This window comes from Geospiza fortis, unplaced genomic scaffold, assembly GCF_000277835.1.
Source record: "Geospiza fortis unplaced genomic scaffold, GeoFor_1.0 scaffold356, whole genome shotgun sequence".
NCBI lineage: Eukaryota > Metazoa > Chordata > Aves > Passeriformes > Thraupidae > Geospiza > Geospiza fortis.
The window spans coordinates 448720-470905 of NW_005054544.1; the positions used below are offsets into that span (position 1 = coordinate 448720).

The window sequence follows — 22186 nt, forward strand, 5'->3', positions numbered from 1 at the left end:
CCTGAATGTAGGTCTAATATAGAAATTGGGTTTGCCTAGTTTAGGCAAAATAGGGTATTTCCTCTCCATGAGTAGAAAGTAGTGCACTAAATCCATCACACTTCAGTTTGACCAGTATGATGCTTTCACTCAGAAGCTGTAATTCTGGTAGCTGGCATCAGTTCAGAGTGATGTTCCTGGCCACCAGATCTGTCAGAGACTGCAGGACCCAACCACATCCAAGTTCATATTTGTATTTGTGAGCCCCCAAAACAGACTCTCTGTTGCTTCACTACAGCTCATAAAGTATGTCATGTGCTTTGCCAGAGATAAGCATTTGTACAGTATTTTGAAAATGTGCATCCTTCAGAAATTGTTCATGGGATGCCAGTAGGAATGCTTAAAGCTTTCCACATGTCTTACTTTGTCTTATGAAATCTGTAGTTACATTTTTACAAAATGCCAATGCAGGCTGTTGTAGGTGAGTGTATGCACTAAATGTGCATTTAAAACCATCCTTTACTTCTGTCATTCTTCTGACTTTTAATTCTTCGTCATAGCTTTTGCAGTTAATTGCAAAATCCCAGTTAACTTCACTGAGTGGTGCAGCACAGAAGAACTACTTTAACATTTTGGACAAAATTGTGCAGAAGGGTAAGACCTAAAGATTCATAACCTAACTGTTCAGATTTAATTGGTGTAACTAAATTATCAGCTGATTTTTTTTGTTGTTGTTAGTCTTATTGCCATTTTTACATTGTAAGGCATAGTAATAGCTTTCTTAATTATGCCAGGTTTCATACTTCCCATCTCATGATGGCAGTAAGTTATTTTCTCTTAGTTATTGAATAAAGTCTATTGAAAGAGGTTGGTGGAATTGTGACATGTAGATTCTATTCAAAAACTATTGGTTACTGTTAAATTATACTCTTCACAAAATGCAGAAGCTTTTAGGTTAATAAAATTTTTGGGTTTCAGTTTGCATGATGTACTGAGACTCAAAAAACATACATTTTGATTATTTTAAGAAAAAGCCATTACATTATATTGATTTTTTTTTTCTGGTAACCACACTAAATGGAGATGTTATACTGTGTGCTTTGAACTAAACAAATTGGATTTATGCCTACCTGTTTAGCATTAAGCTTATTAAATGCATAGCATGAATTTTTGCATCAAATTTACCTGTGAAATTGTTCATTATTGATCTTGCATCTAAGGAACAGCACCAATGAATGTCATGGTGGGAATTAGGGCAGTTACTTGTACACAAACAATTGAGTTGTAATTAATTCATCTAAAAAAGGAGTGTTGATTAGCTTGAGCTATTAGCTTGATTAACTCTGTGTCAACCAAAATTGTATTTGGTTTGATTTGTTTTCCAGTTATGGAAGACCAATATAATCCACGATTGATCAAAGATCTTCTGCAGGATCTGAGTTCTACTCTTTGTATACTGATTAGGGGAGTAGGAAAATCTGTGTTGGTAGGCAACATCAATATTTGGATTTGCCGATTAGAAACTATCCTTCTGTGGCAACAACAATTAAAAAATCTTCAGATGAACAAGGTACATTATTAAATCATGTTAATTAATATTTGGGGGAGTAGAATTATGTTGAATATTGCATGAGGATTTGTAAGTGAACCAAGTTTCAAACACATTTTAAACAGTTTTACTTGTTTTGTTCTATGAAGAAGTAATGTGAAATTAACTCATTGGCATCAACTTAATTTTCTAATGTTTTAGTAGGTTTTCTCTGGTGAAAACTGCTACAGTGTCTGTACCGCTGCTTTGTAGTAGAGATGTATAGATAGAATAGGTTTTCCCACTCAAGTTTTAAAAAAATTGTCTCTAGTTTGTCAGATAGACATGGGGGAAAAGCCCCAATTTTTAGTTCCAAAATAAATTTTGTACAACTGAAGAAATAAAAATCTAAAAGACATTTTGGAGGTGTATCAACTCAAGTAGCAATTTTACAGATTTATTCAGTAGCACAGTTGCTTTTGTAAAAAAAAAGATAATGACTTCAGCATCTGGATTCTCCTCATGCAACTGTGTTCAAAGCATGTGGTATGCACTGTTCCAGGGCTTTATGGTGGAAACTTCTGATGATAAGCAGACAACTTTTTTAATCTGACTGGGTTACTCCTGGAAGAAATCCTGTAAGATATTGCTCACTATAAAGTCATACAAGTGTTTTATCTATTGGCTTCCAGCTATGAAATTTTGAAATTGTCCTTTCTGTGTGAGCTGGTTATCTGAATAAACCAGCTACTTTTGAAATAGAAAGGAGAACTGAGAAACCTGGTCTCAGCAGTTTCCATGCACCAGGAAACCACAGCACAGACACTTCTGAGACAGTGCAGCTACTGCTGTGCTTGTTCCCTTCCAGTGTCACACTTCCCTTGGAGCTGTTTTACACTGGCTGAAGATTCCATGAGGAATCTTGCATCTGTAGTGCTCACATAGTCATTCCTCAGAGGAGGATGCTGCTGCTCCAGCAGTGCTTGGACCAGATGACTCCATGGAAAGTCTGGTTTATAAGCAAGGTGAATGGCTGGGAAGGAAGCAGACAGAAATGCGAGCCCATGGGTGCAGGGCTGCTGTGCTGCCACCACCTTGTGACAGGGCAGCTCTGCTCCCTGGGGCTGGCAGCTGCCCCTGCTCCCTCCCTGCCAGCTGGGACACGGCCTCCAGCCTGCTGGGCCTCTGCCACCTGCCACTGTGGGCTCCAGCTGTAGTCCTGTAGGAGCTGTGCTGCTGCTTACCCCACTGCAGCTCACAGAGGTGTATAGTCTTAATGAAAGTGTTCTCAGTGCTCTCATCTGTCACCTCTGCAGGTCTTCTCATTTATAAATGAGGGGGAACTTTCCCTAGACTTCAGAAAATATCCCACTCTCTTCTGCCTCTAACTTCCAAAATGCTTTCATTTTGTATCTCTGGTCTTCAGTCCTGTATTCTGTATTCTATTCTGTACTCTAGTTGGCTTAAGGCAAGTTGATATGTGTTTTGTTTGTTAATAAAAATTGAGACACTATAGTGATTCAACAAGTTAGAAATAATCGGTTCATGCCTTTCTTATAGTTAAGGCTTTAGCCCACTATAGATGGAATTGACTAGATTATAGTTTTCAAGACTGCATAATATTATTTTGAGACAACAGAATTGCTTCAAAAATTATTTGAAATTTAAATAATGGATTAAGGATATGTTTATTTTAACAGTAGGAAAGCTATGAATTATAAAGCTTACAGTTTGTTGCTTCTTCTGTGCATTAATTTAAATTTTCAACAGCAGTTAGAGAATAATTGTAGGCAAGCATTAACCATAGATTTTACTCAATGATTTGAAAAAACTAAACTAAGACCTAAGATACCTCTAAAGTAAAGAATCTTATTTGAACTTTATACTGTCATGTTTTTATAGCTAAAAGTCTTCAACTCTTATTTCCAGCAAGTCAACAATGGACTTACACTTAGCGATCTCCCTCTCCATATGCTGAATAACATCTTATACAGGTTCTCTGATGGCTGGGACATTATTACTCTGGGTCAAGTGACCCCAACTTTGTACATGCTTAGTGAAGACAGACAGTTGTGGAAAAAACTCTGCCAGTACCATTTTGCAGAAAAGCAGGTAATAAACTCAGATATTTGTATAAATTTTTCTTTTTTGATATCATATAGTAATAATGGAGCATGAACCTGCCCTTTTTGAGATATAAGTGTATCATTGTGCCATAATCATGAGTATTGTCTGTATTTGGGGCTTGATTCCTCCTAAATGTTCAATTCAGTATGTCTGTGAGTTTAGGGTAACTACTGGGCTGTTTCCTTGCATTATTTTTGAAAGTGAATGCATTATTTTTGAAAGTGAATGCATTATTTTTGAAAGTGAATGCAAGGAAACAGCCCAGTAGTTATCTTAAACTCACAGACATACTGAATGCAATATTTAGGAGGAATCAAGCCCCAAACACAGAGAATATTCAGGATTACTGCACAATGAAGGCAGGATGGGCTTTTTAAAAAACTGCCTAGCCAGTGTTGTAGAGGAAACCTCTAAAGCGTTCTGAAATAGAGCTTGCTTTACCGACTAAGGTAGGCAGACATGTTCCTCCAACTTTTAAACTACATGAAAATTCTGGAGACGCCAACTTGAATCTTTGCTAAGAAGATAAGAACAAATGCTTTGAAATTAATAAAAGAAAGAGAAGCAGTAGTTTCCTGTCACTTCCTCATAAAGAGCATTAAATTAATCTAGGAATGACTCCAGAACTGTCTTCATTTTCTAACGTTAATAAATGCTGGGGAAAAAAACAGACTAGGTGAAAATAAACCTAAGAAAGTAGAAGGTACCTCCTCAGAGCTGGAGGAAGAACTTCTGAAATCTAGTACATTCTGTACTGGAGGAAGCCAAAGTGCCCCTTCTTAAATCTGGCAGGATGAAGTTGCTTGGTGACTACCAGATTAAGTATTATTGTAATGGGGAAGACAGACCTGAAGCTTGATTAACTTATGCACCATTGACCCAAATAAGATTTTTTTTTTGTGTGAGATGAAAGGTTTTAGAATTAACTGTGGGAAAAAATAGACAGAAGCAAACTGAAGACCCATCTTCAGAAGCAGCCTAGAAGAATTCAAGGTGAAGTTACAAGGACAACAAATTTAAACTTGTGTAGCAGTTGAGTGGATTTTGAGGGTAGATGAGGTAAGCTCTATTGAACAGTGACAAAACTGGTTAGAGAGGAACTTCTTATACTAGGGTTATGCAGGGAGAAAGATGCTGAAGGGTTTCAGTGTAATTAGCTGTCCCTGTGCCCCATGAAGTACTCTTGTACAGTGTTTCCAGTGTGTTCCTGAATGTTCACATTCAATTTCTTACTAAGTTATTATTTAATGATATTCCCATATCAAATTCTGCTTCTTCTCCTTAAAATTGTACTGGCTTAATAAGCCACAGAATCACATGAGGTTGGTGTTTTCTGTCCCCTGCAGTGTGTTTGTTGAGCCATTGAAACAACCATTAAAACATAATTGTTATCTGAAGAGCATTTTTGGAAAAAAAAATGAGAGCCATTATGAGACAAAATAAAGTGTAGCTGAAATCCGAAAGGCATTTCTATTCTCTCCCCATTCAGGAATTGTCTTCTGAATGAAGTAGGCCTTCAATGTATTAGCATTACTCCACACTGAGTGGAACAGAGGTCTTTTATAATACATACTTAATAAACCTTGTCTGTCTCTCAAGCTGGGGAGGAATAGCCGTTGTGCAGCAGCTAATCTTTACATGCAGATTAAGTCCTCAAGAAGTACATCAAACACTAATTGTTGCTATCCTTCTACAAAGATCATGACCAAATGTGAAAAATAACATGTATATGCTTTTAAAAATAAAGAAAGAGCTTTATTTAAATTCATAATGCTTTAACAGAAAACTGCCCTCTGTAATGCACAATCATGTTTTTAAATCTCATTTCTGAGTGGTTTGGGTTTTTCAAAGGATAAAATTAAGTGCTTACAGCTCTAAATACTGTTTTGTTAAATGCTTCTTGACTATAATTAGAATAATTTTGAGACAGTAGAATTAAGTCAGCTGTGTATGGCCTAGTTTTTCTTGGCAAATATGCACTCTCCTATTTTTAGTCTTTGCCTTCCATCTTTTTTTGTGGCCAGATCTCTGTCACTGCTTTGCAGAGATGTATGATATCATAATATTGACTTCAAAGAATTCTAGTTACAAAACTTCAGTTTGACTACCTTCCCCCCACCTTCCCATGTCCTTTGCCTGAATTGACTACAACGATTTTAAGGGAAGATATTAATTTTATGTCTAGTTTTGTAGGCATTTGATTCCATCAGAGAAAGGTCACATTGACTGGAAGCTGATGTACTTTGCACTTCAGAAATATTACCCAATAAAGGAACAGTACGGGGACACCTTGCATTTCTGTCGACACTGTAGTATTCTGTTTTGGAAGGTAAGAGCTTTGGAACAGATAATCAGAAGTAAGTTCAAACAGCTACTGGTGATTATCTGCAAGGAAAAATATTACAGTCATCTTATCAGTTTTCTCATGTGAAAGGTGATTGGATAATATCTAACTTCAAAATAATATATAAAACTTCCGTATAAAATCTCTGTTAAATTCTAAAGTTGTTCTTAATCTTGCCTTCTTATTTCTTGGTATCTGATAACCTCAATACTTAGAATTGCAATGAAAAGTGCCATGTGGAAAGAGTTACTCTGTCAAATCTTATTAATTTGATCTTATGGAAAGTTGTGAGGGACTAGTCTGAAGTTAGTGTTTTTAACGATGCCATGGTAATCAATACATGTCTAATGAGAAATAATTACTACGTGTTTTCCTACCACATTGGTGTAGAGCTCTGTATTTTTATATTTTTGCTTCTGTCCCATAATAAGCTTGGAGGAATGTTTAAAACTTCATCCAGAGTGTGTTTTATCCTGGTTTTGAGGTTTGCCATGAAGCATGTGTTGTCTTACAGGATGGTTTTAGTTTCAGTAGGGCATTCTCTTCTTTAATGTGTGTTATTACCTAATCCTGCTTTTACTCTGTGTTGCACTGTAACAGAGCATTCTAGTTAGTGAGACTTCCTTAATTTTACAGCTGAAAGATCAGATATGGGTAGTGTCAAGTGGACAGCAAAGAGCAAGAAATGTTTGAGAAATCTTGGAAAATACTCATATTACTCATATTCTAATTAACATAAATTAGTTGCTCTTGTGTCATCTTTCTGTGATTTTTATGAGAAGTTGTATGTCAGTGTGAGGCTTTTAAATTTTCCTTCAAAAAACCTAGGCTGTTTAACAGGATAAGCTAAATCCTGCTAGAAATAGCATGTTCCTTAATGATGTGATCTTGAAGTTGAGTATCTTTGATATCATGGGAGTCCTTCCAGGTAGTAGTGTTTAGCAAAATGAATAATAGGAAAGCAGGTAGCCAGAATTGGCTTCTACTGTGAAAAGTCTGGGCATTTTCTGAAGGATCTGTGTCAAGAATGACTAAGAACTTTCATTACAGTGGAATGAGTCTTTAGCATGTAGCTGAATATGTAGGGTAAATCCTCCCTCTGAAAGGGAAAATTTCAAAGGTAAGTACACAGGTTTATTTAGATGGGCATTTGTGGTATCAGATTTCTCTGGATTGTCTGCCTTCACTGTGTAGAGTTAATGCTTTCCACACTAAATATCTCTCATTTTGATCTTGGTATAATTGAAAAGTACAAGTCTCTAATATTAGGAATTACTTTGAATGTGTTTGGAATTAAATGTTTAATTTTGGAGATGGGGGGACAGTAAGAGGCAGTGAACCTGTGCAGGTTGCAGTAGTATTCCAGTAGTAGGTTATAGCAGTCCAGGTGACAAGACACATGTTCCAATGTGCTGCTGGAATAATAGGGTTCATTTTGGACTTTTAAATCCTTTGAAACACAGCACTGGAAGTTCTTAAGGTACTTTGGGCTGATGAGCAGTACCTCCTAGATCACCATTCCAGTGCTGCCTCATCCTGGAGATTTGGGCGGGTCTTGTAGTGACAGTGCAGTTATAGATTGGTTGTGTGCTTCTGCACGAAAATATTGGAGCAGGTGTTTGGGATCAGCTGTTTCAACAAGAGCACAGTCAGCAGGTTGAGGAAAGCCATTATCCCTTTTCCTGCAGCACTCATTAGACCATCTGGGATGCTGCAGCCTTGAGGCCCCCAGCACAAGGGAGATACTGATAAGCTGGGTGAAGTTCAGGTGAGGGTCATATAATCAGGGAGCTGGAGGACTGGCCATGTGAGGAGTGGTGGAGAAGACTGCTTCAAGGGGACATAAGAGCCTGCCATGAGGACAGCCAAGCAAGGGAACAGTTTGACCATAGAGCTGATGTAGTTTCCATCCTTGGATGTGATCAGGAACTGACTGGATGAAGCTCAAAGCAGCCTGGTCTGATCTCCCAGCTTAGCCTGCTTTGAGCAGGAGTCTGGGCTAGAGACCTCCTGAGTGCCTCCCAGCCTGATCATCCTGATCATTCTGTGAGCCTACATTGCAGTATTCCTTCTGTGGTCTTGGCATCTAAGCCTTGTCTCTGTCTTAAAATAAATTATGATCAGGCTGAAGTGAATTGTTAAATGAATTGATTTATGCATAATTGGCACCCTTATTGGCAGGGACAAATTAATTGTTCATCTGAAATACTGTCCCTCTTTTTACAGGGCAGTGTGGGTCAAGTAGTGCTGGTCACTCAGTTATATGGGGAAAAAAATAGTGCTGCCTTTTGTTTCAGACCCTTGTGTCTGTATCCTTTCCCAAGCTTGCTAAAGAGAGGTGAGATATAAAGCAGGGGTGAGGGGCAAAGGAACATGAGCTACTTTATTAAATCTAGATAAATCCTGTTCTAGGTGAAAATACTCCTTAATCAGAACTTCTGTCAGGCTTTGAAAATTTATTCAAGCTTCAGTATTATCCTTGATTAGAAAGATTGTTAAATATGAGCATATGAGTACTTGACATATAATTATATCTCTAATGCATGGCCAGAAAAATCCAAAATAAACAAAGCAAAAAAACAACAAAAACACTACCACCAAATCCAAATTTTAAAAGAGAAATCACAATTACTGCAGAGGAAAAGTAACAAGTGTTTGAATCTTGAAACAAATGGAAGCCCTGTATTCTTGAGATAGCTGATAATATGTAAAAATTTGTTTCTTCATTTAATGGTTTAATTGAGAAGTCAGGCAACTTTTGTTTCCAAGGTCATTCAGAAGAACTTCTGGCAGAGCTGAACTTTTCTTCATAAGGGATCTATTGTTATTTTTCTTCCTTCATTAAAGAGGCAAGCAAAACATTGGAATAGTTGCAGAGAAAAAAGTGCTAAAGCAATCAGGGCATGAAGAAGTCTAGGAATGATTAATTTGTCTTAACTCAGTTGTGCTAACAAGGAACGTGACTGCTCTCCATAAATTGTTTTTGGAGACAGAAGTGGTGCATAAGCATGAGACTACTTAGGGAAATTATTTACACTGAGGGCCATCCTTGATGCAAGTAAATTGTAGTTTTGAGTAAGTGTGCTGGGAGTTAGGAGTTTCTGTTTGAGACAAGGATCTCAAATAGCCCAAAAGCACAGGCTTAGCTAGGGATGAGAAGAATTTTCAGCAATTTATGAAATTGATAATATAATGTAATTGCTGACAATGTGTGAGGGCTACTCCCAGTAAATTCTTGGAGCCCTCTGTTTTGTGTTCTTTTCAAAGAAGGCCTTGCAAAAGAAAGGACTGATGGCTGCTGAATTGAATTACCTGTTGAACTGATGAAGTAGGGAAATGACTTTTCAGTATACATCTAATAATCATAGTGGGTTTTTAACAAGTCTTTAGGAGTTTTTCAGGAAGAGGCATTTGTAATCCTTTACTTGTCTAAAATCTGTAACCAAAGTCAATGTATATATAGCACGTAGAAGTCTCCTAAGTTCTTTGTTGGAAGTACAGTGACTTCTGTACTCTCCTGTGTTAGGAGGGAGTCATAGGAAAATTTTCATACTGAACATCTGTTTTCAAAATGACTTCTTGCTAAAGGATTTGTCCGTGATGAAACTGAAAAAACCACATAATTTCAATAGTGCAAAAGTAATGACTAATTATTGTGTGATACCTCTGTGGGTGCTTTCATGTATACTATTTCCTCTGTTCCACTAGGCACCATTGCAATTGTGGCAGGTTCTTTTATTTTCCTGAGCTTACTTAGTAATACTTTTCAATTATCTCAGACATGGCCACAGAAGCTGAAATATCTTTTCTTCTTTCAGTTTCCAGGGCTTGATGAAAACAGTGTAATCACTTTGCATAACACTTAATTTTAGTCTTCTTGCAATTTGTGCTGATTTTGGTTCCCACAAAGCTGCTTGTGATTTGCCACAAGAATAAAAGACTTTTTCTAAATGGCTTATCAACCTTTGCTTAAATAAACCTTAACTCTGCTTCTTTTACTTTATGGCTCTCCTTCCTGCTTCCTTCTTCACGATTTCAAAGGACTACCACCTTGCTTTGTTACTCCAGGTATTTCTTGTGTCTCATCTGTTTTCATTGCTGACTGTTCCATAATGTCAAAGTGAATGATGTGTTCCTTTCTAATTGTCTGTTGCTCTTTGTTTTGATTTTTCTTTCTGCACATCAGTTCAGCAGCAGAAATAGTTTGTTTCTTGTTCCCTTTTAGATAAAGGTAGTGATGACTTCTCAGCTTTTCATCATTTTGTATTTCCATATTCCCTCTTAATGCCATTTAAACTGGGAGCCATAATTCAGTTTCTAATGAGCATAGGTGTCAGTGGGATCAGACAGATTTTGTTAAGAAATAGGTTTCTCTGCACTCAGTGTTATTATAAACTGTTTTCTGCATTCCCTGATGTATTTAATTCAGTACTTAAATCTGAAGAGTAACATGCACCTCAGATAACTTTCATACCAAGGTACTAAAATTGATTTTATTGCACTTGGAATGCTGTAGTCATATTTACTTTTATGTAGAATTTCTCTGAAAAGAAATTCCCCAAAACAGGCTGCATGTGACTTGAGATAGTCAAGGGAAGCAATTATATTGTTGCCTCCTGAATGAAGAAGTGGTGAAAATACTTTTACAGAGCTTCTTAATGTCTAGCTATGCTAGATTTTGAGGAAAACAACTACGTTTGCCAGTAAACACTCCTCCTGGGGAATTCTCTTCTTACTTTGAAAGAAGTCTGCTTTAGCTTTGAAACTTTGAAATAAAATTATTTTAACACTTAATAAAGTGTTTTTATTTATTATTTAGTTTATTATTCCCATGAAAATGTATTTCTCTTGAAATGAGGAGTACTCATAATTACAAGAAAGTTGTGATTCTTTTTTTCAGTCCTCATCACTTTTTTCACTGTAAAACTTATTTCGTTTTCAATAACTAAAAACACCAGTAACTGATCTCTGAGATTTTTGTTGCACCTGTATTTCCCAACTGGGTAGAACTTTCAAAAATGCTTTTATAATGATGTGCAGAGAAAGCAGCATGTTACAAACTCAGTTTAAAATATTCAGGAGTACAAATAAGAAAGAGGGGATAAACTCTACCTTGTTTCCCAGAATTATAATTCTGATGGGGTTTTTTTCTGGAAACTAGGAAAGTAATGACATGACATTGACATGGCAATGGGTAGAGAAGATAATAGTCCATTAGCAACTACCTTTAAGACTGTTTTCTGGAGTGGTCCAGCTCTTCCTTGCAGATGTCATCTCAAGATGGTGTTAAGTTTAACACTTCTGATTTTGGTCTTGGTCATCTGTTCTTTCTCATCTGCAGATTCCCCCAGTAGGCAGTTCTACCTGGCTCTCTTTTTTTATGTGTATGTTTGTCTTTCCCTCTGTGTCATGAATCTAACAACTGTTTCTCAGGTGATGTTAAAGCAATTATTAAAAAGAGTGGGAGGATGAGGAGGTGATACCACCTGGTGTATTCTTGTAGTCCTCCACAGACTTACTGGAAAAACACAGATAATAAATCTATTGAGTAACAATTGTCACTGGAAAAGCAGAGCAGTATTTAGAATGTATTTCACCTGGTGCACTTTGGTGCTGCAAAGACTTTGGGTGGCAATGTGGCAGTGAGAAAAATAATCACTTAGAGACTCTTTCCTTCTATTAACAGAATGGCATGTAATTTCATTCCCTATGGGAACAAAAGCAATGAGGACCATGGTAGTCTGTGATCTATTTGTCATGTATTTGTCTAGTTTTCTTGCCTCATATGGTGCATTCACCAACATTGGTGGAAAAGAGACAGAAACTCCTTAAAGCCTGGTGAGGACACTTCTGAGCCTTACAACAACACTGATAAGTTTTTTTAACTTCTCCATTGAACTGTCTGGGAACTTCTTCTCATTACACCTCTGCATTTCCCTCATTTAGGCGCTTTTAATAAGATGCAAACTACAACTTTTTATTCAAAGAAGAATTTGAATCTTAAATAATCAGACAGGTCTGCTGAGGTCAAATTTCTGCAAGAGGAAAGAAAGCACTGCAGGCTTAGTGAATTTGTAATGACAAAACCTTTCCACCCTGTCTTACTTCTCTATTCCTACCTTGCCTAGGTGCCAACTTCAGTTTTAAGGCAGTGCTTTCATTTCACTTGGGGAAAAGGTGGGCATGAAAGACCAAAGAAGGATTAGGGGGAAAATGCAGCAAGGTAGGAAAGCTTTTAAGACTGGGATTTCAAACAGACTGTTCAGGTTTTTTGAGGAAATACCTGCTGCCCATCATTTTCAAAGCAAGAGACTCATTTACCCCAAGAGTAATAGATGACTTCGTGTTTTGATTAAATAGATAATTTAGGCTCAGTAAGGCTGGTGCCTTTTGCCTTTTTGTTATGCTCATTGAAAAGATGATACTTTTTCAAGGGCTCCAGCTCAGGTTCTGGTAGGAGAGAATTGTGGGGTTTTTTTGTTTTTTGGTTTTTTTTTTTGGTGGGTTTTTTTTTTGTTTGTTTGTTTGGTTTTTTTTTTTAAGCGTTTTGTTGGAGTTTTTTTTTCCTAAATTGGGGGTGAAGGGAGACGGAATATGGAAAGAGAACTTAGTTGTTTTTCTCCTTCTTTTTTTCAGGATACAGGACACCCCTGCACAGCCAGTGATCCAAACACCTGTCTCATGCCAGTATCTCCTCAGCATTTTATTGATCTCTTCAAATTTTGAGATATTCAGTAGCTGTTCTCCTGTGTTTGTGGCCATTTTTGTGAAGAGTCGGGCAGGATATGTTATGCTTTTTGTGCAATATATTTAAGTGTAATGTTTTATTGTAGTTTAAATAAATATATGGGGGAGATTATCAGAGAGGTTCATTTGGCATATTGCTTTTGTGCAGAATAGCAAGGAGGAAAGGAGAAACATTAAGAAAATTTCGTTGTCAGGAAATCTCCAGTGGACTTTTTTTCAAGTCCAAGAAAGACCACTTTAATCTCAACTTTAAATCTATGCTTTTGACGCCTTAATAGTTGGTTAAAATTATGTAGGGGAGTTTTGAAAATTTCATGGAAGAATTAAACTACTCTTGCAGGGACCAAAGCAGGGGGTTTTTTGTTAATCCTTCTTTCTATAAGCCATGGTTTTCAAAACACCTCCATATAATTTGCACTATTATAAAGAATAGGCCAATATTCTCTTAGGCTCTTACTGCATCATTACAAAGGTGGCATTCATTTTTAGGAGTTAGTGAGTAAAATATAACTGTGGTTATATCTGCTGTTGAACCTATATGAATGAAGGAAATCAACCAATTTTTGTACATACATTATGCAAAAATATTTATTTTTCTTAAGGACTTTATTAAACATTTAACCTGTCTTAGCGCATCTTGCAGAACTCATGAGACCAATCTGGGGCTACTGGAAATCTTTCTGATGGTAGCTGCAGCCTTCATTTATACTGTTTGGAATGTCTACAAGTGCAACTGTATTAATTTCATCTTCTAAGAAGAAGACATTATTGAAATTTAATGAGGATGAAGTTGCTTGTTCCTAGACTGGTACAGTGGCAGAACACTATGCTCCTAACTGAGGTTCTAACCTGACAAGCTATGGGAAACACTGAAAGTCAGTCTGAGCTGGAGCACCTTCTGCCAAGTTAATCAGATGATAAGTTCTCCAGGAAGCTATTTTTTTCTATCCTGTAGAACAAAATAAATTGCTTGGCTTAAGCAGGTGAAGGAAAAATTGTGAAAGTTTTGGATTTGTCAATGAAATTTAACAATATGTAATGTACAGAAAAAATAAATCATGTACCACATTCTGCACTTGCTTGTTCTGAATCCAGTTTTGTACAGTGTAATAAATCATGTTTTTATCTGTTATTCCTAGAAGCCTCTGGTGCATAGAGATGAATCCATTTGAATTGTGTAAGATCTTTCTGTAACCCGTTGTCTGTAGTAATTGGTAATGGAATGAGAGGCATACAAGCAGTCCTAGTGCTATTGCTTTACAGTAGTTTGTTGTGTTAGCCCTTTTTGTAATAGCAGAGCTGGGCTGTTAATAGGCTGCACAAGAAGAGGAGAATATATATGTCCTTAAGCAATAGTTTTATGTTCATTCAATCGCTGTGATTGAAATGAATTGCTGATTTTTGTGGATTTTTCAATACAGGGTTTTGTGGATTTTTTTTTCTTTCTTTTCATGCAGGTGTTGGCTGTGGTGAAAGTGATGATCAGGTGTGGATCCAAGGACCTCCATTCTTATTCCTGTTCATTCAGAGCATTGCTGCAAGCCTTGCTTTCCCAGCCAAGCACTGCATTTGTTAAGGACCTAGCAGCCCTTCTTTAACAACAATTTGTACCCCATTTATTTAATTCCTGTAAGAGCTCAGATGCTTTCCTGTCTCTGTGACCTCAGTAACCCTGACAGTGGCTGGTGCTGGCTAACATCCACTAATCATTCCTTTATCATGCTTACTTTTGCTACCCTGCATAAAACTCCCTGTAAATAAATGGATGCTTTCTCTGAGAGCTTGAAGGAAAGCTTTTAAAGCCAGCATTTGGTTTGATGCTGCTGTGAGCTCTTCCCCCTTGTGCTGAGGGACTGTGCAGAGCCACCTCTCCTGCAGACAGAGGGCAAAGCTCTTACACTGTGACCTGAGAGATGCCCGGCACTCAAAAGACAAATAAGGTGACAGCTGGGGAAAGGTATTAAGAAAGCTGAGAGGAAACCTCTCTCCTAGCCACTGAATTGAGGAGAGAGAGAAATTACTTTAAGGTCTTATAAGCCATTTTAAGACAGGTTTGGAAAAAATCAGTATCTGTAATAATTTTCATGTTGAACTGGGTGCCCACGAGGACCCCAAGGCCCCAAAGGCAGTAAAGTGGCATTTTAAACATTTCTTCTGGATAAGAGATGTGCATAGATGTGCTGAGAAGCATTTCAGTTCAAGACTCTTTATTTAAGAAATCTTAAACACTGAGCCTGGAATCACATTGTCATAAGCAGTGATACAAGCTTTCAACACTGACAAAACTGAGTTTTGGGAACAGTTCCACAAATTTGTTAAATAGTGAATGCATTGCTTAGACTTAAGGCAAATAAGAGCTTGATTAGGAGTGGCTATGTGATGTAAGGTCACTGCATGCATAAGAAGGTAACTTTCAGTTGTGTTACTTAAGCAAAAAAGCTAAGGCAGTGATTTTGTAATAGGGTTGGTGGTGGTTGAGTTTTTGTGTTGGTCTGTTGAGTTTTTTAATTTAAAGTACATAAAGAATGGGGAAAGGATTTCACCTTTAGGATAGCAATCTTTAATACCTCACCTGAAGCACAGAACATATTTTGACAGCCTGAATTTATCTTCCTTTACTCCAGCACTCTCTTGTGTAACCTAAAGCACTGTAACCATGAGAAGGGTTATGCCTTAATGTGAAACCTCTGCTCTGTGGCCTCCTGTCCTAGGAGGAAGGGCAGGGACTCTCCTCTTCAGCAGAAAGGGTTCCTTGTAATGTATTCTAAATCTCTAAAGCAGAGGTTTCTTTTTCTTTGGGGGCAACTTTTGTCCCCAAACCTGGATCTCTTTATGGACAGATTTTGCAGTGGCAGTGGTAGGAAATCATGTTTTAACTGTGGCCCCTCCATGATCACTTCCCAATCCTGGGTGATTTGGCTTTTAGTGATTTCTAGTCCTGAGAATAGCAGTTCAAAAGCAATCAGGATATTCACTGCCAGAGTCCAAAAGGAGCTTGAAATTACAATTTTGAAAAAGAAGGTCTCCCTTCCCACTCCCCAGTCACTGCCTCCCACACCTGTCTCTGAGAGACTCCTTGCCTTTTTTATTACGTTCTCTCCCAACAGTTTTGTTCACCTGTTTCTGGGAAAAGACATTCTGCCATGGACCCTTCTCTAAGAGCACTGTGTGAGCCTTTTTCTGTGGAGTCAGACAGGACTGAGGCTCTTGCCTGGAGAAAACAGAGGAGTGGGGCCTTGCTCTTTCTTTCCCCCTGCTCCCCATCCCTAAAGGGTTACATTAAGTTGCTTTAGGAGAAGGAAGAAGCTGAACTTCAGGAAAACACCAAGCTCAAACCAAGAGGCCTCTACTAGGACTAGCATTAAAAGACCAGTGGCCTTTTGCAGTCTAGAAGGCGGAAGCACTGAGGGCTAGCAGGAAGGAGAGGGTAGGATGGGGAACAGTAGCACAATGTTTTGGATTTAATGGTGGACAAATTAGCATATTTACAGCTCTATCAGTGGCAAAGAACTTAGACGGAGGCTAGACCCTTAATATCCAACTAAAGTTGCTTGAATTGGCAGATAGGTACCTGCATTAAATAAATCAGTATCAAAGGTCTGGAGACAGTTGTTAAATTAGAGTTCAGAATATAGAAATTAGCTAATTATGCTATTTGCTTGCAGTGTTTTATACTTTCATCTGCAAGGCTCATGTCTAAACCCTCAAAGACACTGGAACATAATTCCCAGCAAAAATTCCTACAAAGTTCAGTAGGATGAGGGTTACCTTTAATGCTTAAAATGTCTCTATTGAAAGACATGACAGATAAGTGGATCAGGACAGATAAGGTTGGGTTTCTTTCTTTCAATTCCCATGGACCATCCTCTGTGCCACACACAGACCTGTCCCTCTACCTGTCAGGCATGCTGGTAATGCTTATTTCCTGCAGGTTTATGTGTACATTCTCCTACAAATATGAATAAAACATCTTCAGTTTTATATCTGTTGCACTTTATAGTCATTGTGCCTTCAGCTGAAAGTTTTTCTAACAATTTTCAAGGTCTACATTGACAGCTGCCACTAAATTCTAAAATTTAGTTACTTGATTTGTATATGCTCTTCCTACTTGAATGCTATTTTCCTGTAGTATTTATAGCAAAACAATAATGGAAGGATAATTTGTTTGCTGAGGTCAGTTATCATTCCCACATAATGCTCAGCTATAGAACAAAGTTCTGCATGCTGAGAGCACCTCTTCCCAATGTTTTGGTCCCCATTATTCTTTCAGGCACAGCCATCATTTTTAGCCCTATTCCTATTGGAAACTTTTAAAGCTGCAAATCTGCACTCCCCTTCAGTACTCACTGGTATCCCATTAGAACTTGGTGAATTTCTAAAAGCAATACTTTGGCAGCATTTTCACTAGAACCAGATATGCTTGACCATGATACAGCAGCTCCTGCAGTTGTGTGTCCCAGGCTGCACCTCTGCTATTGTTCCTTACAGAGCTCTCCAGTACACAGCCTGCTCCTGTGCCCTCTGTGCCCTTCCCCTGCTCTTACACTGCAGCCTGACCAGAAGTGAGAGCACCCCTAACCAGGATGGGTGCTGCTCCATGGCCTAGTTCAGCCCCCTCCCTGCTGTAGGTTAATCCTACCACCCCTTCAGCTCTTGCTGCAAGCTGCCCATAGGCCTTCTGCTGATCCAATGTTTCTTCTGCTGCCTGAACTCACCTTCTACATTTTTCATCAACTAAGTCTAATTTATAGGCATAGTAGTATGGAATAGATCTGGAGAAGTGTTTGCTGCTACAAACAAACAGAACTTGCTGTTTGTACCTGTGCACAGGGGATGGTTTCTTGAGTTGCCCATCAAAAGCCAAAAGCCCTGGTCTTGAACTGGAACACCATGAAAAAACACCAGGAAAAAAGACTAGACCTGTGTTAGTTCTGATTCTCTAAGACCAAAACCCTGGCCTAATAATAAATATTGGTACTAGCAGCTGTAGGAACATTCCCAGATGTTCTGGACTTCTTGCTTCTCTTTATAGTGTGCTTCATTGCTCAGTGCCAGAAGATCAGCTCCTTCCCTAGTCCTGCAGACCCTCCCCCTGTGCCCAGTGCATCCAGTCCTCAGTGCACAGCTCAGGAGCTCAGAGCTTGCACCGTGGCCTGAGCTGCTGCTCACCCTGGCCGCGATGGTTTGCTCAGGTCACAGCTGCTGTCAGGCAGGGAGCACAGAGGCAGCCATGCTGTGCAGATGGGTTACTGCACTTCAGGGTTAGTTTATAAAACCAAAAAAAAGAGCATATATCTTTTTCATTAAGTGTCTAAAATAACCCTATGTACAGATTTACTCTGTCTGTAGTATGACTTCTGGGAATCTTGTGCTTCATCCCATCAAACAATGGTTTACTTCCTAATGGGAAGTGATGCTTGTTTTCCTTTTTTGTCCTATCAAATGTTGGTTGCCAAGTTTCTGTCCAAATGTTCAGAAGATAAACTGTTTACAGGCACTACCTAAACTGAAGGCATTTCAGCCTAAAAGGGGTGTATTGGTCATGAGAGAAACACCAAAAGAGTTGGTCTTCATGCAATCAGGATGTCTTTGTGTCCGTGACACCCCTCCTAAAAAGCTAACAGACAAGTACAAAAATAAAACCAATCAAAATTAATATTTACCATCTTGCATATTAGAAAACTTTAGCAGAAAAAGAATAATATGCCAAGTGCAGTACTTGGCGTCAGGATACATTTGCCTCCCATCCTTTCTCTAGCACAAACCAGTGTTTCCTCCGTCCCTCAAATACCAGAGGAATTTGGCAGTGTAACCTTGTAGGGAATCCAAGACTCCTGGACAAGCAACATGGTCAAGACCACAGCATTTGGGGGTTTCAAGATAAAAGGTACAAGACAAAAAAGGCTAAAAGACATTGCTAATTTATAGGAATATTTCTATATCAAATCTGACATATTTTACTGTACAATCTCAAATAACGAAACCAGCCAATTGTCTGAAAAATTACTTAAACTCAACTGTTCAGTCTCCTCAGTACAAGGGGCTGGAGCAACTAGAAAGCAAAATATCACATAATTACTTTCAGAAGTGGACAAACCAATCTCAGAAAACACAGCTGTGCACTTTTCTATGCAAAGAATAATCCTTTTTCTTTTCCAATAGCAAACTCACAGTTCAAAATGTGTCATAAAGCTTCTAGTAGTGTTATTTGGGTCTCAAGAGCATAAAAACTTTAATGCCAGCCAAGCTTTTACCAGATTGTTATGGCCTTGAAAAGAATATCCTCACTTTCTTGCATCTTTTAGTAATTGCTGGACTCAGAATAGGAAAAATTTCTTCCCAAGTGCAGAGTAGGTATTTCTTTTTTCATTACCAGTGATAACAGTCAGTAGATACCATGTGAAAAACCATTATCTCCCTATACCTTGTTTACTATTATATATTTAATACAAATTCCTATTATTTATATTCGTATTTTTATTGTTTTTATACTCTTTATTTTTTTATAACTACAGAAGCAGCACTACTTTCTGCTATGATGTGTAGCATTACAGCCTCCTCAGAACAGGAAGGCTCCACAATGATGGCACTTAAATGTAATTCTCTCCTTTTGATTCCTAAACTGGCTTTTTTGCCTGTATGGTTGATTCCCTGTCTTATATGGCACATATCAGTCATGCTACAAGAAATTTTTGAGACTGACAGTATCTAATGATACACACCTTTGCCAACTGTTGCTGGTGATAAGCTTTCTAGGAAATTACTTTTCCTCTTCACAGTACTGATTTTATTTCCCAGACACATCAGAAACCAAGTAGCAGGCACTCAGAGGAAAGGATCAAACAAACCCCTGCAAATTAGCACAAACAGTTTGGATATGCATGAAACAGCTACATAACATGCACATTCATGCTTTCAGATTGCACACAACCTACAGGTTTGTCATACACTAACAAGCATTTTGATAAGTTTCAGAAATTCAGACAGATGCCAGGCTATAGGAACATCTATGCTCAAAATTTGACAGAGTTCTTGTCTGCTCAGCTCTGGAAATGCAGGTCCTTCCACTTCCTTCCACCTGCCTAGCTGTGCACCTGCCCCACCTGTGTCTAGTCAGAGGTGTGTCAATGCAGTCTTTTTTCACCCCACTAAGAATACAACTTGTATGAATGAGATTTTCTGGTTTAGTTACTCCATACATCATGGCAAGAAACATTTTGCCTAAATGTTCCCTGCTCAGTCTATGTATACAACCACAATGCCAGCAGACTGGAGTAGAAGAATGGGAGACTGACAATAAACTTCCTTCTGCAGCTGCTCCACTGGAAGCAGTGGCCGCTCCTCACGTGTCACAGGCCAGGCCGTGCAGGTGTCACCTTGTTGGGGGCCAGCGTGGGCAAAAGCACTTCAGGTCCTCCACTCTGCACGTAGCTGGGAAATCTTCAGGGAAAGAATACTGCTCTGCCCAAGCTTTCACAACAGCCAATAAGTTAAAAAAAAAACAAAACCAAAAACCAACAAAACCCACAATATTTTAAACTAAAAATACCAAAATATTTTTAGTTTGATGCCTTGAATCTAGGATGCTGCAAGTTCTGAGATTCACAGAGTTTGGACAAACATTGCTATCATTTCCTTGGCCATACTCTACAATGGTGAAAGTAACATCATAGAATCACAGAATCAGCTGAGTTGGAAGGGACCCACAAGGATCTGAGTCCAACACCTGTCCCTGCACAGCACCATCCCCAAGAGTCACAGCATGTGTCCAAGGGCAGTGTCCAAACCCATCTTGAGCTCTCTCAGGCTTGGTGCTGTGACTGCTTCCCTGGGGAGCCTGTTCCAGTGCCCAAACACCCTCTGGATAAAGAACCTTTTCCTGATATCCAACCTAAACCTCCCCTGACACAACTTCAGGCCATTCCCTTGGGTGCTGTCACTGGGCACCACAGAGAAGAGATCAGAGTCTGTCCCTCCTCTTCCCCTCACAGGCAGCTGTAATTGCAGTGAGGGCTCCCCCTCAGTCTCCTCCACACTGAACAGACCAAGAGCCCTCAGCCACTCCTCAAGGCCTTTCTCCATCTTTGTTGCCCTCCTTTGGATGCTCTCTAATAGTTTAATTATCTTTCTTATATTGTGCTGGCCAAACCTGTTCAAGCAAATGTAAACATATTCACATGACAAATTCAACTGGAAAAAAATAGTCAAAGAATAAGGCATTTCAGTTCAAACTAAATCTTTATTCATATGGAAAATACTACTTTTCTTTTTGCAAATGATGCTAATAAATAAAAATACTCAGAAAGGACTTTGCTCAGAGCTAAGTGACTAGTAACAGCCACACAAAGCTTTTAATTCCCATCAAAACCACGCCAACAATCATGCAGATTGGCTACGAGAAAGCAATATAAACTATATTTTATTTTGTGCAATCTTATCATACCATCTTAATGCTACCTTCTTCTAAAGCATTTCACATAGATTGAAATGCAATTTCAAAACAAATATTAAGGGATATATTCTACACTTATTCCACATATGGAGCTGTGTATAGCTTAAGCTCATAACATTAAATGTAGTTAAGCATCTAACAAAGGTAAAAGATGAAAGGACCCCATTCTGAAAATTCAGACACATTTATAAACATGAGAGAAGGAAAGCTCACACCAGTGAGTTCTCAACAGACAAATACATTATTAAAGCATAACAATAAATTATATTAAATTTAATTATGTTGATCTTTAAAATGGTTATTTCTGAGGAAATATCACTTAAAAAGCACACCAAAACTTTCATCACTAGGAGTGAAACTGGAATTTTACACATCTCAATTACCCAGTTTTGTTTTATAGTAGGCTTCATATTTGTGAGCATATTCTTTATCATACATCTAAAAATAAATTGAAAAAGGTTGCAGTTAAGCTGTGCATCAAACACATCATCAAGGTGAGAAACAGGCACTTGACAGTATAATGTGCAAGGCAAAACCCTTACTAGTCACAGTATAAATAGTTTCATCAGGAGTGAAATTAAAAGTTCTCAGTCCATCTTTGAGAATATTAAGGGCTGCTAACAGATCTTTTTCTGTTCTTTCAGATCAGCACCAACAACCAAATTAAATACTAGCTCATGCCTTAGAGGACATTCCATAAACTATAAAATGCAGCATACTATACCCAAGAACACTAATTCTTTCCTATAATTAACCTCTGCATACATATTTGCCCAAGGCAAAAATAGAGTTTACTCACAGACTAAACAATGCAATATAAATGCTAACCTTTTCTCCCCTGTGAATACTTTTTAATATCTAATGCAAATTTTACAAGTATTTTTGCCAGTTTTAAGATTCTGTTTTGTAGCACAAAACATCACCATTCTTTTTGGTAAACCTCAGAACAATGTCTTTTAGCATCCTATCAATATTAGGAAAAAAACCCAAACTACCAAAACCATTTTGC

At 38.2% G+C, this 22186-nt stretch overlaps 1 protein-coding gene across 3 annotated transcripts in view; it reads left to right on the forward strand.

Moving 5' to 3' along the window:
• Window positions 1-13857, forward strand: part of FBXO25 (F-box protein 25) — a 28055-nt gene extending 14198 nt beyond the window's left edge. For 2 of the 3 annotated variants that reach the window (XM_031063932.1, XM_005429356.2), the window contains 5 exons: window positions 540-633; window positions 1365-1549; window positions 3437-3619; window positions 5820-5963; window positions 12615-13857. In XM_031063932.1, the coding sequence (XP_030919792.1) occupies window positions 540-633; window positions 1365-1549; window positions 3437-3619; window positions 5820-5963; window positions 12615-12704 (696 nt within the window). In that variant the 3' untranslated portion in view covers window positions 12705-13857. Of the gene's footprint in view, window positions 1-539; window positions 634-1364; window positions 1550-3436; window positions 3620-5819; window positions 5964-10019; window positions 10047-12614 lie in introns of all 3 variants that reach the window. The other variant, XM_005429353.2, reaches the window with a different exon arrangement.
• Window positions 13858-22186: the final 8329 nt, after the last annotated feature.